The sequence below is a fragment of the Equus przewalskii genome, chromosome 15 (genome assembly GCF_037783145.1).
Source record: "Equus przewalskii isolate Varuska chromosome 15, EquPr2, whole genome shotgun sequence".
NCBI classification, from domain to species: Eukaryota; Metazoa; Chordata; class Mammalia; order Perissodactyla; family Equidae; genus Equus; species Equus przewalskii.
The window spans coordinates 37,757,865-37,773,518 of NC_091845.1; the positions used below are offsets into that span (position 1 = coordinate 37,757,865).

General features: G+C 40.8%; 1 protein-coding gene across 38 annotated transcripts in view; it reads right to left on the reverse strand.

Moving 5' to 3' along the window:
• DOCK3 (dedicator of cytokinesis 3) overlaps nucleotides 1-15,654 on the reverse strand; it is a 445,464-nt gene that overhangs the window by 68,647 nt on the left and 361,163 nt on the right. For all 38 annotated transcript variants that reach the window (XR_011526962.1, XR_011526961.1, XR_011526959.1 and 35 more), the window contains 4 exons: nucleotides 11,608-11,689; nucleotides 7,163-7,333; nucleotides 4,504-4,696; nucleotides 1,410-1,537 (listed from right to left, as the gene is read on the reverse strand). Coding sequence is in view for 34 of the 38 variants with exons in the window: in XM_070575184.1 (XP_070431285.1) it covers nucleotides 1,410-1,537; nucleotides 4,504-4,696; nucleotides 7,163-7,333; nucleotides 11,608-11,689 (574 nt within the window). In the remaining 4 variants the exon portion in view is untranslated. The remainder of the gene's footprint in view (nucleotides 1-1,409; nucleotides 1,538-4,503; nucleotides 4,697-7,162; nucleotides 7,334-11,607; nucleotides 11,690-15,654) is intronic.

Below are 15,654 nucleotides of genomic sequence, written 5' to 3' on the forward strand. Positions count from 1 at the left end.
AAGAATTTGAGCAGCTCTTGGGGCAAGAGTCATCTTTCTCATGTGTTGAACTCATCATAACACTCTTATCTGCGTTATCTCTTTGAGTAGTTGTAAACCATTAATTGCACCCAACTCTCTAGCCCCACAAATACAACCAGACCATCTCCTTCAAATTTTTCACATGTTCTCCTTACTCTTCATTCCTCCCTTCCCTTTATTTTTCCCTTAAATTCCTCTCCTTCCTTTAGCAATAAGCCTCCCATCCCCTCAAGTCTGACTTTGGGTTACCAGTAGACCTTATGCGCTGGTCTTGCCTCTCTGAAGCCTGGTGGGAAGGAGAGCTGCTAAGCCCTGCCTGGAGCAAAGAGCAAACAACAGGGTCACTATGACCATCATAGTCACTCTGCCAAGCTGGGTCCCAGTCACCAGATGGTACTTTCAATCTGGACACCAAAGTACCCTATTGGGTCCCTGTATCCTACTCAAACCAAGCATACTCTTCTTTTCAAGCCCCACTTCTGCTCTACCTGGATAGCCTAACCTCCTATGTTCTTATCATCTGGCTATCGGCCTTCATTTTAAATGCATTTGAAATTTTATTCTCTAGAAACCTTATCTCAACTTAATAAGATGATGTAGTAAAAAACTCAGTGTTGCTCTTAATTTATTTCTTTGTACTTTCCAAATTTTCTATAAGAAACGTGCATTTCTTGTTATCATAAATATATAAAATAAGTATCATTAAAATAAATTCCTACCCTATCCATGCACGATACACCTTTTCTTCCCTCTTTTCCTATCCTCCTCACTCCCCTCTCACCACAGATCTCTTTGAAAAAGAAAAAATAAAGATGAAAGAAAATACGCAAAAGCATTACTAGTTGAAACCTGACTCCTAAAGTACACTTCTACCATCCTATGAAAGCTCAGAGCTCTTGTGGGCAACATTTATCTCTTGTACATCCTGACCTCATCTGTCATGGTATAGGAATGCCATATGGGCGGAATCAAGCTGCCATGCCAGGAAGCTGACAGAAAAGTCTGAATGAGCAAGCTGCCTCTCAGCCTGGGCCTGCCTCCCTGTGCTCATGTCTGAGCATCCTCAGAACACTCTCAGGAGCACAGAATCAATACCTTTTGATAGAAAGAGAGCATGGCACAGGATTGGGCTTTCTGGTACAATAGATAACTACGCTTCTGGATGGATTTATGGTAGTACAACTTTTTAAAATAGCAAGATTATGTTGTGCTGAGAAGCCTGCTGGGCACACACAGGCCTCCATTCACTTGGGCACCTTCCTGTCACTGATGCAAGCTTCTCTGACTGAGAAGTGTACAAAGTGATCTTTGTTAGCCTGCCTCTGGCTAAAGAAACACAAGACTGGGGGAGAGGTGGCTCGGGGGTGGAGTGAATATGGGGCCACTACCAGAGAGCTGGTCTTGATGATGGAGAAGATGCTGCCAAGAATCCCTGAGCAGATTAGCAGCTCTTTCTGTTGCCTCAGGTGAAGGTGAATGTGATGGAGAACCACAGGAAGCAGGATGCGGCGGGATTCTGGGAGAGAAAACACAAAGGTGAAGAAGTCCTTTAGAGGAGAACTAGCTATCTCTGGAAGCCAGTGGAACCATGGGACTTAGCTGGTCTCAAAGCAGGTGGGGGTTGGACTGGAGCCAAGCTGAGGACACCCCCTTACCTTATGTGGGCCTAAAAGCTCACTTTCTGGACGTTATAAGATATTTCACAGCATTATCCTTCTATCTCTCTTTCCTGCTTTCTCATTTTAGCCTAGGTATCTATGGCATTTTGTGCAGGATGACTGTCAGGAGATTGCTTCCCCCCAAAAAATCTCTTTTAATTTGGACTAGACTCCAAATTAAAAGCACAGCTTACAGTGAAAGCTCCATTTAAATGACACACCTACTTCTATGAACTACATTGATTGAACTTACAGACTTGATATCGATTATAAATGGCCCCTCTTCATGATGCCCTGGCTATGCCATGAAGGCCTGGCACTTCCACCCCCATGAGCATTTACTTTGTGGTAGCCATGATGCTTCCTTTTCCCCTCAGGCTTGTGGGATGCTAGTAGTGTCCACAGCAATGAAGGGAATAGAAGCAGGACTTTTGTTATAAGCCTTTGATAATTATCTAAACCTTATTGCCAATACACTGCATACATTCAAATATTTTTCTTTTCTTCTCTCCTCAATGTTACCTAAATAGCATTTTCATCAGGAGGTGACTATATTTAGAACGCTGAATTCAGGAAGGCTGAATCCTAGTTCAAACTCCTTTATTAATTCACTCTAAGATCTTAGGCAGGCTGACTCCTCCTATGGGCTTCATTTTCCCTATCTGTAGAATGAGGTGCTAATGGCCTCTTCCACATTTATTTCACAGGTGTGGCGAGAAGCCAAAGTGAAATACAAGCGTCAACATGTTTCTGGTGTCCTGCACTCCTATTCATTCAGTGATTGTGTAACTCTGTAGGTACCTTCATACCTGGCCAGCATGATTCAGTCAGATGAACAGTAACACAAGCTACGGCATTTTGGATTTATTGTTCATATTTGCCCATAATTATAACTGTGTTCCAGAAAAAACTCAAAGAAAATCTTTTCAGCCAAAGACAAATTGCATGACATACAAGAGACTTTGGGACTGCCTTGTCAAATACTTAAAATATGTTCAAATAAAATGGAATGACAGCCATTCTATGTTTAAGGGATACTTGGATAAAAGAGAAGTTCATACTGTATTTTGTAGATCAAAACACCAACATAGCAGGATTTATAACAACCAATAGCTGCCTGCAGACAAAACCTAGAACCTGCTGAAGAAGAGACCAAACTGATACACTCTGAGAATATAAGTGTTGATTTAACGACACCATTGGTAAATATCCTTCTGCTTCAGGGAAGATGCTGCAACTCAGGGATTCAATGAAAGTGAGATGCAAATGAAAATCTGGTGATGGTTTGTCATCTCAAAATCCAATTACATAGTTCCACTGCTATATAAAGTTTAAGAAAAATTTTTCTTAAGTGATTATGGGAAGTGGCAAAAATATACAAAAATATTAGAAACATTAGAAATAAAAAAATATTAGAAGTAAACTATGTCAGTGAGGGCAGTCTGCTGTGTCCATTCCTGTATATTCAGAAAGTTCTTCTCTAAGCAGTGCACAAAGCTTGAGTGTGTGCAATGGCCTCAGTGATAGTGTGTCCAAACCAGTGATAAAATCTTCAGTCCAGGAACTGGTGAAGAGAGAAGTGTTTACCATAAACAGTTACTAGTTGAGAAAAGCTGACTTTCTTGGTACAGCTTTACCATCAGCAATATCCTACACTGCAGAGTTAAGTTAAAGGGAACATCTATTTAGTACTGCAAATATGTACAGTACTGGGCTGAGAAATTACTGTTCTCATACTTTAAAAGTCAAACTTAAAAAATTTTCCTACCAAAAATTCTAATTATAAAAATTCTAATAATAATAGTTTTGCTAGCATTTCAGATTTATTCTTATGCCCTAGAAGTGTATTCCACGATAGTGATATTTTGCTTAAAGGATCAGGCTCATATTGATCTTAACACCTGGCCACTGAGTGCTTGGTACCACTGCAAGGTTGCACTTTATCACATTCAATGTGGTTTTGGGTGTGGATCTGGAGTTTCTCTCTGAAAGGCAGGCTGGGTTGCTGATGGTATTTGTTAGGCTGTCCTGACCTCTTGAGGAGCGTGAAGGGCTCCCTTTGTCTAATCCTTTTTGTCTAATCCTTAGAACCTCCTTCAAAGAAAGGAAAAGGAATCTATCTGACTAGTGAGGCAAGGGACCAAGAAAGTACAGTGTGTCCTCAGGGTCCCCTTTTAGGGTCTCCTTTAGTATGTCCTTGACTTATCCATATCCCCTTGGGCTAGATCCTTTTTTCTTGCTCCCCTTCCTTTCCTTCTGCTTTCCTCTCCTGCTGGGGGGTGTGGCAGGCCCTACTCTTGGAAACTGGCTAGACTTGTTGTCTTGAAGGTTGCTTAGCACCACCCCATGTGGGTCCCTCGGAATAAACTGTGAGTGAGACAGCAGGCCTAGTCTTGGCTGCATTCTCTAACATAGTTTACTAAAAACTCTGGGATTTTTTTTCAGTTTTTTCTTTTTGGTGAGGAAGATTCGCCCTGAGCTAACCTCTGTTGCCAATCTTCCTCTTTTTCTGCTTGAGGAAGATCAGCCCTGAGGTAATGTCCATGCCAATCTCCCTCTATTTTGGATGTGGGATGCCTCCATAGCATGGCTGATGAGCGGAGTAGGTCTGTGTCCTGGATCTGAACCTGCAAACCTGGGCCGCTGAAGGGGAGCACATGGAAATTTAACCACCTGGCCACAGGACTGGTCCCCCCAAAACTGCATTTTAAGGGCCACTGGCTTCTTGCACAATGGTTGACATAGCTGATCCTTTGATTACCATTGGGCTAACACCCTGGAAAGGAAGAAAGGTGGGTTTGACTCTCATCCCAACTTGATTTACCTGAGAAAGAAAACAGGCGGCTGTCCACAGTCCTGGCAATGGACTGTAGCTTCACGACATCCATTGACTGCCCAATGTGCACAGTGCTGGGCATGCTCCCCAGAGTCCCTCTCACAAACTCTGCCACCTCCTGCACGGTGAACATTTGCAGCAGCTCATCAAAGATGGTTGGGAAGGAATTGAGGAGTGCAGCCTGCAGAAGCAAGTGAAGTTGCGGTTAGCTCAGAGTTAGGAGTATTTCTATCTTGCATATTCATGCACTGTAGCACCCCTGCCTCAGATGTGCTCCTCCCTGGCCTTTGACCCCATTCATCCCTTCAGCGCTCTTGTGGCATGGAACAGGAAGGATCAAAAAGGAAACCAAAACAAGAGAATTTACTAGCGCCCAGGCCACTTGAAGCTTTCATAACTTGCCAATGCATTTGCTGGCAAGAGAAGGGAATATAAAGAGAAAGCAGCTCAACACGGTTTAATATCCAAAGCTGTTTTTGCTCATGAAATGGATTAAAAGTTTTTGTATGTCTCTAAAACCAAGCTCTTGACTTACCAATTTTGGTTCCAAACTCAAGCCAGGAACCTCTCAAAGCATGTATGGCAGAGATAGCTGAGCACCTCCAAGCAGCACTAGCTGAACTCCACTCACAGCCTTGCAGCCAGCAATTCAGCTCTGAGAGCTGGACTATTTTCCCAGAACAGAGACATTTATTTGAAACCATAAAATCCAAAGACTCTGTAAATTATTTCCTTCATATGTGATGCCTGGCAGTCTCAAGTATAAATGCAAAAGGATGGAGAATGTTTGGATTTAGTCATCCATGAACTCTTGAGGACTGTTGATGGCATTGGGATAGAGTTCAGCGATCTAGATGGCCTGAGAAAATGAAGAGTGTGTGTTCTAAGACTTCTCTTCTAGGATCTCAGCTCTAGTAGACCCATGAGGTGGCCTCTTAAGGACAACCTGATAATAGTTCCAGAGATTTGGGGAAGCAGAGTAGGACAGGAAAAAGAGAATGGGTTTTGGAATTAGAAAGACATGAGTTTGAATCATAGTTTTACCCCTTATCTGCCGTACAACCTTGGGTGAATTACTGCCTAATCTGCAGTTTTCTCATCTATAAAATGGGGACAGTGCTATTACTTCTCTCCTGGTATTGGTATGAAGAAAAATATTAGGTGCCTAAAGTTAGTTTCCAGCAGAGTGCCTGGCACACAATAGGCCTTCAATAAATGCTGGCTCTCATTCTTCTCTCTTAGACAAGCAGAAGCAGCATGAACAAGGCTTTTCCCACTTTTCAGTCCTCTTACACTATTAACCCAAGATTTACAAAGGGACATGGAGTGGCACCTTGAGACAAGAAGGTGAGAGTGTACTCTTCCTAAGTGGCAGGGAGGGGAGGGGAAGCTGTTTTTCTTAACTGCTTCAAAAGGCAGTAATTTCACTCACTCACTGGCCTAGAGTACAGAACCTATATGAATTCTATCTGCAGATTTATAACTCCCTGAGATATCAAACAGATTGTTTTGCAGTAATTAGAACCAGTACAAAAACATATTATTATAAACAGCTAGACACAAAAGACAAGGGGGGAAAAGCAGGCACTTCATAATCAACATGAAGGAGTAGGTGTCCTGGGCCCTTGTTGGCAGGAATAGACGGGCTGAGCGAGAGGAAGGGAGGAGGAAGATGAGTTGCTTGGAGTACTTAGGAGGGGAGACCATGGAAGGAGCCTTTCTTATAGAGGCACCTGGCGACCTTGAGGTATTCTGACTTTTTTATAGAGTCTAGCTCCCAGTTGCTCACTTGTTCTCTGGGCCAACGGGCCTAAGGGCAACTGGCATCAACAGGCAACACAGAGGCAAGTAGAAACAAAAAAGGGACTATTCTAATCTTAAACAAGATATTTAAACATACATTTGCACTAATGACAGACTTGGCAGAAACTGAGTGAACGGACATGAGAGAGGCTTTCTGGTCTTTGCTGACAGGTTTTGATAATTGGCTTCAACAATCAAAGAAGAGTAATCCATTAGATACAATGTTGACATTTATTGTAAGAGAAAATAACCCCCCTGTGACTGGGGTAATGAACAATATCCTTGATCCTTTCTAGGGTGAGGTTACATAGAAAGGTACAGATTAGCTGATCAGACACCTTAAACATAAGGAAGCAAATTTCCTTCCACACTGATATTTCCAATAGAATCTAATTCTAAATCTTAGCAAAAGTTTTATAGTTATTTCTGCTGTTTTTCAACCTATTTCACTCTTAGCTGCTGGAATGGACAAGTACTTATCTAAGGTTTTTTAAATTAATACAGTGACTAGGAAATAAAATTCCATACACATTCTGAATATCCTCTGTAAATAAGATGTTCATAAACAATTAAATAAATTTGGTCTAAAGAGGGGTCCTGAGAACAAAGTTGTGCTTCTTCACCGTAAAGCCATTGAGCTGTTTTCTATTTGGCAGCTAGGGCACAGCTGGCTTTGAAGTAAAAGTAGCGTTTTGTTCTATTAGGTATTTCCTTGTAAATCACCTCTTACCCAACACATAGGAACCTGGCAGGGCTTCTTTGACTTTGGAAGCCAGAGGACAAAGAAACCACCTCCTAAGACAGAGAAGAATCTAGCAGCAAAACTTCCCTGCAGCTCACAAACCTGTGTGAAAAGGAGTGTTTCTGAGTTTCTGCTGTCCAGACTGAGGACAAACCGGATAGACTGGAAAAGTTCTTGGATGCTGGACCGGAATTGATCCTCTTCCATCCCACACGTGGCCCGTGAATACAGGATCCTTGACTGAACGATGAACTTAAAAAGGTACTCCAAGGCCTGGGGGTATGAGAGGAAAAGGGATAGAAAGGTGTTAAAGATGACTAGGAACACATAGCAGGGAATAAAGGGAAAAGTAAAAGCAAATTCTACACCAAAATCAGGTGATGGACAATTCCAACTATGGAGACAAGCACTTTCTTTATTTTTAAACTTTTTCCTCAAAAGTCTAAATGGTTACCAAGCAGCAGCTGTCTTCTTACTGAGAGAATCATCAAATTATTTCCTGAATGTTTTCTGAGGTTCTGGAATTGAGGAACCATAGACTGGTATGAAAGTAGCTGAATTCAAGAATATACAGGATCAAAATGAAATAAAGTTTCTCTGCATTTTTTTTTCAGTTCTGAAAATAAGAGGCTACAAAGGCAATGATGTAAGAACCTCTTGTGAATTTATTCCCAGAAGGAAGAGTCTTTTAAGGAGTCTTCTGCATATTTGAAAAATAGTTGGAGCCTGACACAGTGCTAGCCTTCTCACCAGGGGTCAAGTCTGGCAAAAACTTGCCCCTGGTTGCACAGCAGCTTGTGGACCTGACACAGCCATTCTTCATCTTCTTCCAGAGCAGGACACCTGCCATAAACAGTTCACGAACAATACAGAAGAGGATGCTCCAATAATATGTTTTGGGAGCAGAATCTGATTTTGAGAGTCCCTGCAGCTTGGCCCATGCTTATGAACAGAGTAATTCTCTTTTAAGAGAACAGATTCAAGATTTGAGATTATGCTTTCTAGTTAAAGAAATGCCACACATTTCCCAGACACTGGAAAGGGAGAAACTTATCCAAGGAAGAAACAAATGGAGCTCAGTTACTTAAAATATATAACAGGAAACAATTCCCAAGCTATTTTTCATGATCTATCCATCTGTCAGGTTTCACAAAGCAAAACTCTTTTTTTTTTTTTTTGTGGCCCACACTAAACTAAGCTGGCATTGGAGGATGGCTAGTTTAGAAAAATGTGTCTTCCAAGGTTTGCACCAGAAGATTTTGTAGAGTGTGTGGCCTCATCTCCATAAATGCTACAGCCTCCATGCCAGTAGTCTTTTAATGCCTGGCTGTAAAGAACCTAGAAAGTCTGCGCTACATACTCTAATTTTAAAAAGAAAAATGTTTTCTTCATCATCAGTTTTTTTCAGTTTCAAACAACTACCACAAGAGATGTACTGAGTGGCTTGAAACATCCACTAGTTTCAAAGTGAGAGGCAGAATCAGACAGCAAAGTCACATGTACTTCCTGGGCATGAGGGCTTAGTTTCTCCATTAATTTCTAAAATAGAAAATATTGTGCAGAGAAGCACAAGGCTGGTGTCAAAGAGAGCCCTGTGAAAATCTGGACAAGGGCATGGAAAACAGGTCCACTTCTGGTCATCCTTCATCACCTGACTTCCCCCTTTCCCAGTCCTCTTGATTTTTATGTTCAGTACCAGCTTGGCCAGGACCAGATGATGCCAGCTGCCTGTGACAGATGCAACTGGGGTAGGAGAGGAGGGTAGAAGAGTGGAGTAGAAGATAAGGGGTGGATCCTATGGAATTTGTTAAAAGTTCAAGGGTGCTCCCAGCCCTGTGTGGAGATGATGGAACACTTTGTGGCCGAAGCAGCTCCTCTGTCTTTTTTAACTTAAGTTAATAGGCCTGAAAGGAAAAGAGATCCTGAAAGTTATTATAACCTTTCTATCACCAAGGAGATCCATTTTACCTTCTCCTTCCTCCTCATGGCTCCCTGGTAAAGACCAGGTATGCAGCTCAGCAGTGAAAACTGAGCTGTCTTTGGGAATGTCTTGCCAAAAACCTTCCTCAAATCCACCAAGGAGACCTGCTACAGGTCATTCACATGGGAACAAATAATATAACCAAGTAAGAAAATAAAGGACTCTTGATTTTTATCTTCTTTAGTGGAAGAACTTTTTTGGAAAGGTTATGACTCTGAAAGTGAAGGAAGAGATGGAATATGAATGGCAAGAATAAAGAGGAGCAATTAAATAAAGAGCAATAAAGAGGAGGAGGTTTTCTGGTCCAAAGCTTATGATACCAGAATAAGAGGTGCCAGGCTAGGAGATAAGCATCCTGTGAAGAAGGATGAAAACAAGATTGGACAGAGACTTACCAGTTTGGTCAAGAGGACTTGTAAACCAAAATTTGATGAAGAAAGGGAAATGGCCTGATAAAACCTTAGGCCTACATGCATTAGTATTAGATGCCACTCAAACAAGTTTGAAATAGTAAGAAGTAGTATGAAAGTACCTCAGAAAAGTACTCCCTCAATGGAACTCTTCCTTCTCCCCACCCACACCTGATCTCCAGGAATTCTGCACCTCCAGAAGTGATCCTGCCATCAACTCAGCTGATCTAGCCAGACCCCTTGGAACAAACCTCAGATTTCCCTTTCTGTCACGTCCCACATGCAATCTAACATTTGAAAGCCTATGCTTTGGTCGCGTCAGCCATTTTTTGGTTACTAGGAAACTCTTGCTCTTTCCCATTCAGGCTTTTAACCAAGTTGTTTCCTCAGTCTAGAATGCTGCAGCTGTTAATACTGATTTCAGCTCAGAGGTCACCTCCTCAGAGAAGCTTTTGCTAAACTTTTGATCTGAAGTAAACCTTCCTCTCCAGCTAGTCTATTCCATGATCCTTTTAATTTCCTTCGTGGTATTCAACAAGTGTTTTTTTTCTCACTGACTTTGTGTATTTATCTGTTTCACATGTTTATTGTCTGTCTTTCCCCCACTTGAATGGAAGTGCCGTGAAGGCCTCGCCTTTTTGGCTTGGCCCCTGCTGAATTCTCAGTGGCTAACAGAGTGTCTAACACATGGTAGATATCAAGCAATCCTGACTGAATGAATGCTTCTTAGGAAAAAACGACTTCTGTGACGTCTCCTCTAGGATCCTTAAGCAATTAATTTATGGAGTCACCAGAATCTTTTGCATTTAACTCAATTTTTATGCCCTCAAATATTGTGTGAGGCACCTAACAGATGCTGGGATTCAGAGAACAGAACCCAGGCCCGGCCCTCATATCGGACTCCAAATGGTGCTCTACACCTGTGTTTGTACTTCTTCCCCTCAGGACACAGGGGATGTGTTCTTTTAAGGGGAGAGGCCAAACTTACTCCTGTTTGCATCTTAGCACCTGTAACAGATGCTGACTGCTCAGTAGACATGTAATGTATGAAGAAGGACAGAAATGAGACTTGTGGCCTTAGATTTTTACAGAATGTGCAGAGAAGAGACAGGGGAAACACAGACCTATGATTTAATTTTGCCTCTTCAATCTGATGATGCTGATGATCCTTAGAGAAACATCTGTTTCATCTGTTACCATGTGAAAAGAACAGCAAAATCATAGGCCCTGTAGTACTTAGAGCAGATGATGTGATATTAAAAGAGGATAGAGAGAAAGCTGAGCTACTTTGCTGCCCTTCTTTTATTGCTAACCAGAAATGGTGGGAAAGACATAGTTAAAAAGCAACTAAAAGAAAAGTAACTCAAGAACAAGAAAAGACAGGGACAGAAAGAGAGAAAGCATGGATTTGCTTTAAGTGCATTTGCAGAGGATATGACAGCTTTCTTCAAATAGATATCTGGAGAACTACTGAGTAAAAGAGGAATCGACATTCTCATAGGTGATTCTCTACAGTAGAAGCCGTAGCCATGAAAAGAAGTTACCAGAAAGTGGAATTAACTCACAATAAGGACGGTTCCCTGTAAAGCGGAGCTGCCCAGCAATGCAAAGGGCTGTCTGGTCATGGAACTTCCCCAAGAAGGGGTATTGTCATGCAGGACTCTGGGTTCCTCCAAAAGGTCAAGGTTTTAAGATTATCTTCTTCTCAACATATCCATATACAGAGCATCCACTCAGCTCTTTTTACTTATAACAGTTTTAAAAAATAATGTTTAGTAACTACTAAAGAAGGGAAAAGTAACGGAAGATCTTAATTCTAATCAATGTTGCTACCAACACTGGCTTAGAAGGAGATATTATACTTTAGCGAGGAGAAGCAAAGACTGATGCTGTTGGTAAAAACCAGGGAGGAAGGATGGTGAGGAGCCATGTGTACATTATCCCTCCCTCTTCCTTTAAGATAACATTATCAGGAATAAAAATATTCTGGGGCAAAATCGAGGTGAGGAAAGGGGAAATACATGAATCAAGGCGGTCATTCCTGAAAACAAGGCAGTGTACTCGGACGTCTACACTTGTCCAGCACACTACACCATTGAGATTATTCACAAATAACTGCAGGGGTGGGCGCTTGTACAGCAAGCTCAGTATGTTACCCGCATGGCTTCCTGAATGTGGTCCTGCCGAATCAGTTCTGCTGAACAGTCCATGTACCACTTCAAACAGCGGATAAGCTCCCTGAGAAAGAAAACAGTTTCAGAAATCACATTTCAATCCAAAAGCAATGCAGCCTGAAATATCTGCAGCCCTGAATTAGCCACACAGGAAATACTATCCTGCTGATGAGCTAGAATGGAGTAATGGACTCATTACAGCTGTAAAACTCCGATCATCTGAGAACAGACAACACTCCTTGTCCATAAAGAGTTGCCACATTTTTTTTTTAAAGATTGGCACCTGAGCTAACATCTGTTGCCAAACTTCTTTCTTTTTCTTATTCTTCTTTCCCCCAAGCCCCGCAGTACATAGTTGTATATTCTAGTTGTAGGTCCTTCTGGTTGTGCTATGTGGGATGCCACCTCAGCATGGTTTGATGAGTGGTGCCATGTCCGTGCCCAGGATCCAAATTGGTGAAATCCTGGGCTGCTGAACTGCAGTGTGCAAACTTAACCACTCTGCCATGGGGCTGGCCCCCTATAGTTGCCACATTTTAATTAACAACTATAACTATTCTTTCCCACTCTCCCTGACATACATTTCTTCTTTGATTACGAGAAAGTTTTCCCAAAGTCTTGGACTGGATGTGTATTTTAACTTTGTCTAAAACTGCTATGTCTCTAGAACACACAACAATTACTAGTAAACAGCAGCGTCTGAATAAAGATATATAGCCCCATGTGTCCCTCCTTGCTCCACCTCCATCCCATCTATCTTATTTCCTTAGGACCAAGTCATCTGAGTGGAATAGGATTACAGGATCAGAAGTTGCCTGAACGTTTACAAGGCAATAGAGCACAGAAGTCAAGAGTGCAGGCCCTGTTCAGACAGCAGGGTTCACATCTGGGGCCTATCAGTCTCTAGCTCTATATCCTTGGGAATTTATTATATCCCTCTGTGCCTCATTATCTTCATTTAAAATATGGAGGAAACAATTGTACATCTCAAAGTTATTGTGAACACTAATGAGATGACACATGTAAAGCACCTAGCACAGTGCTTGCTCTTGAAAGTAACAATAAAGTGTCAGAGTTCCAGTGACTTCACAGTCTTGCCACGGTTGAGTTTTATTTATGTTTTAAAAAATTGTGCTAATTCCATGGAAGAAAATGGTGACTTTTTAAAAATTTCAAATAGAACTGCCATGATCCAGCTATTCCACTTCTGGGTATTTATCCAAAGAACATGAAAACACTAATCTGAAAAGATATATGCATCCCTATGTTCATGGCAGCATTACTTACAAAAGCTAAGACCTGGAAACAACCTAACTGCCAATGGACAGATGAATGGATAAAGAAAATGTGTTATACAATGGAATACTACTCAGCCATAAAAAAGATAGAATCTTGCCATTTGCGACAATATAGATGGACCTTGAGGGTATTATGCCAAGTGAAATAAGTCAGATGGAGAAAGACAAATACTATCTGATTTCACTCACATGTGGAAGATAAAACAAACACACACATAGATACAGAGAACAGACTGGTGACTACCAGAGTGGAAGGGGTGGGGCAGGGCAAAAGGGGTAAAAGGCACATTTGTACAGGGACGGATGGAAACTAGACTTTTGGTAGTGAACATGATGCAACCTATACAGAAGTTGAAATATAACAATGTACACATGAGATTCATATAATGTTATAAATCAATGTCACCTCAATAAAAAAAAAGATTAAAATACTTAGGAATAAGCTTAACCAGAAGGTGAAAGCCTTGTAATTTGAAAACTACAAACTGTTGCTGAAAGAAATTAAAGAAGATACTAATAAATGGAAAGACATCCATGTTCACGGATTGGAAGGCTTAATACTTTTAAGATGTCAACACTACCCAAAAAGATCCACAGGTTCAATGCAATCTCTATTAAAATCCCAATGGCATTTTTTGCAGAAATAGAAAAATCCATACTAAAGTTCATATGGAAATCTCAAGGGACCCTGAATAGCCAAAACAATCTTGAAAAAGAAGAACAAAGTTAGCAGATTCACACTTCCTGATTTCAAAACTTACTATAAAGCAAAATAGTGTGGTACTGGCATAAAGACAGATAGAAACATCATCAGAATAAAATAGCCCAGAAATAAACCCTTGTATATATGGTCAAATGATTTTCTTATTTATTTATTATTGTAGTAACACTGGATTATAACATTATATAGCTTTCAGATGTACATCATAATATATTTCGAATTCTGAGTAGATTACATCATGTTCACCACCCAAAAACTACTTATAGTCCATCCCCACACATGTGAGCCTAATCACTCCTTTTGCTCTTCCCTCTCCCCTTATGGTAACCACCAATCCAATCTCTGTTACTACGTGTTTTTTGTCGTTGTTTTTATCGCCTACTTACTTATGAGTGAGATCATACGGTATTTGACTTTCTCCCTCTGACTTATTTCACTTAGCATGATACCCTCAAGGTCCATCCATGTTGTCACAAATGGCCGGATTTCATCCTTTCTTACGGCTGAGTAGTATTCCATTATGTATATATACTACATCTTCTTTATCCATTCATCCCTTGAAGGGTACCTAGGTTGCTTCCAAGTCTTGGCTATTGTGAATAAGGCTGCAATGAAGATAGGGGTGCACATATCTTTATGAATGTGTGTTTTCAAGTTGTTTAGATAAATACCCAGCAGTGAAACAGCTGGATCATATGGTAGATCTATTCTTAATTTTCTGAGGATACTCCATACTGCTTTCCATAGTGGCTACACCAGTTTGCACCCCTACCAGCAGTGCAGAAGGGTTCCCTTCTCTCCACATCCTCTCCAACACTTGTTGTTTCCTGTCTTGTTAATTATAGCCATTCTGACCAGAGTGAGGTGATACCTCATTGTAGTTTTGGTTTGCATTTCCCTGATAGCTGGTGATGTTGAACATCTTTTCATGTGCCTGTTGGCCATCTGTATATCTATCTTCTTTGGAGAACTCTCTGCTCAGATCTTTTGCCCATTTTTTAATTGGGTTGTTGGTTTTTTTTGTTGTTGAGCTTTATGAGTTCTTTGTACATTTTGGATATTAACCCCTTATCTGATATATGGTTTGCAAATATCTTCTCCCAATTGTTAGGTGGTCTTTTCATTTTGTTGATGGTTTCCTTTGCTGTGCAGAGCTTTTTAGTTTGATGTAGTCCCATTTGTTCATTTTTTCTGTTGTTTCCCTTGCCCGGTCAGACATGGTAGTTGAAAATATGCTGCTAAGACCGATGTCAAAGAGCGTACTGCCTATGTTTTCTTCTAGAAGTTTCACAGTTTTGGGTCTTACATTCAAGTCTTTAATCCATTTTGAGTTGATTTTTGTGCATGGTGTAAGATAATGGTCTACTTTCATTCTTTTGCATGTGGCTGTCCAGTTTTCCCAAGACCATTTATTGAAGAGAGTCTCCTTTCTCCATTGTATGCTCTTGGCTCCCTTGTCGAATATTAGCTGTCCATAGATGTGTGGGTTTACTTCTGGGCTCTCAATTCTGTTCCATTGATCTGTGTGTCTCTTTTTGAGCCAGTACCATCAAATGATTTTCAACAAGGGTGCCAAGACCAATAAATGGGGAAGGAATAATCTTTTTCAACAAATTGTATTGAGAAAACTGGATATCCACATGAAAAATAAAGTTGGAGTCTTATGTCGCACAAGAAACAAAAATTAACTCAAAATGGAATAAAGATCTAAATGTAAGAGCTAAAACTATGAAACTCAGGCAAAAACATAGGAGAAATGCTTCATGACATTGGATTAAGCAATGATTTCTTGGATGTGACGTCAAAAGCATAGCTGACAAAATAAAAAATAGATACATTGGACTACATCAAAATTGAAAACTTCTGAGCATCAGAGGACACAATCAACAGAGTAAAAAGGCAACAGGAGAAAATATTTGGAAATTGTATACCTGATAAGAGGTTAACATTCGGAATATATAAAGAACTCCTACAGCTCAATAACAAAAAACCAGACAACTTAATTAAAAA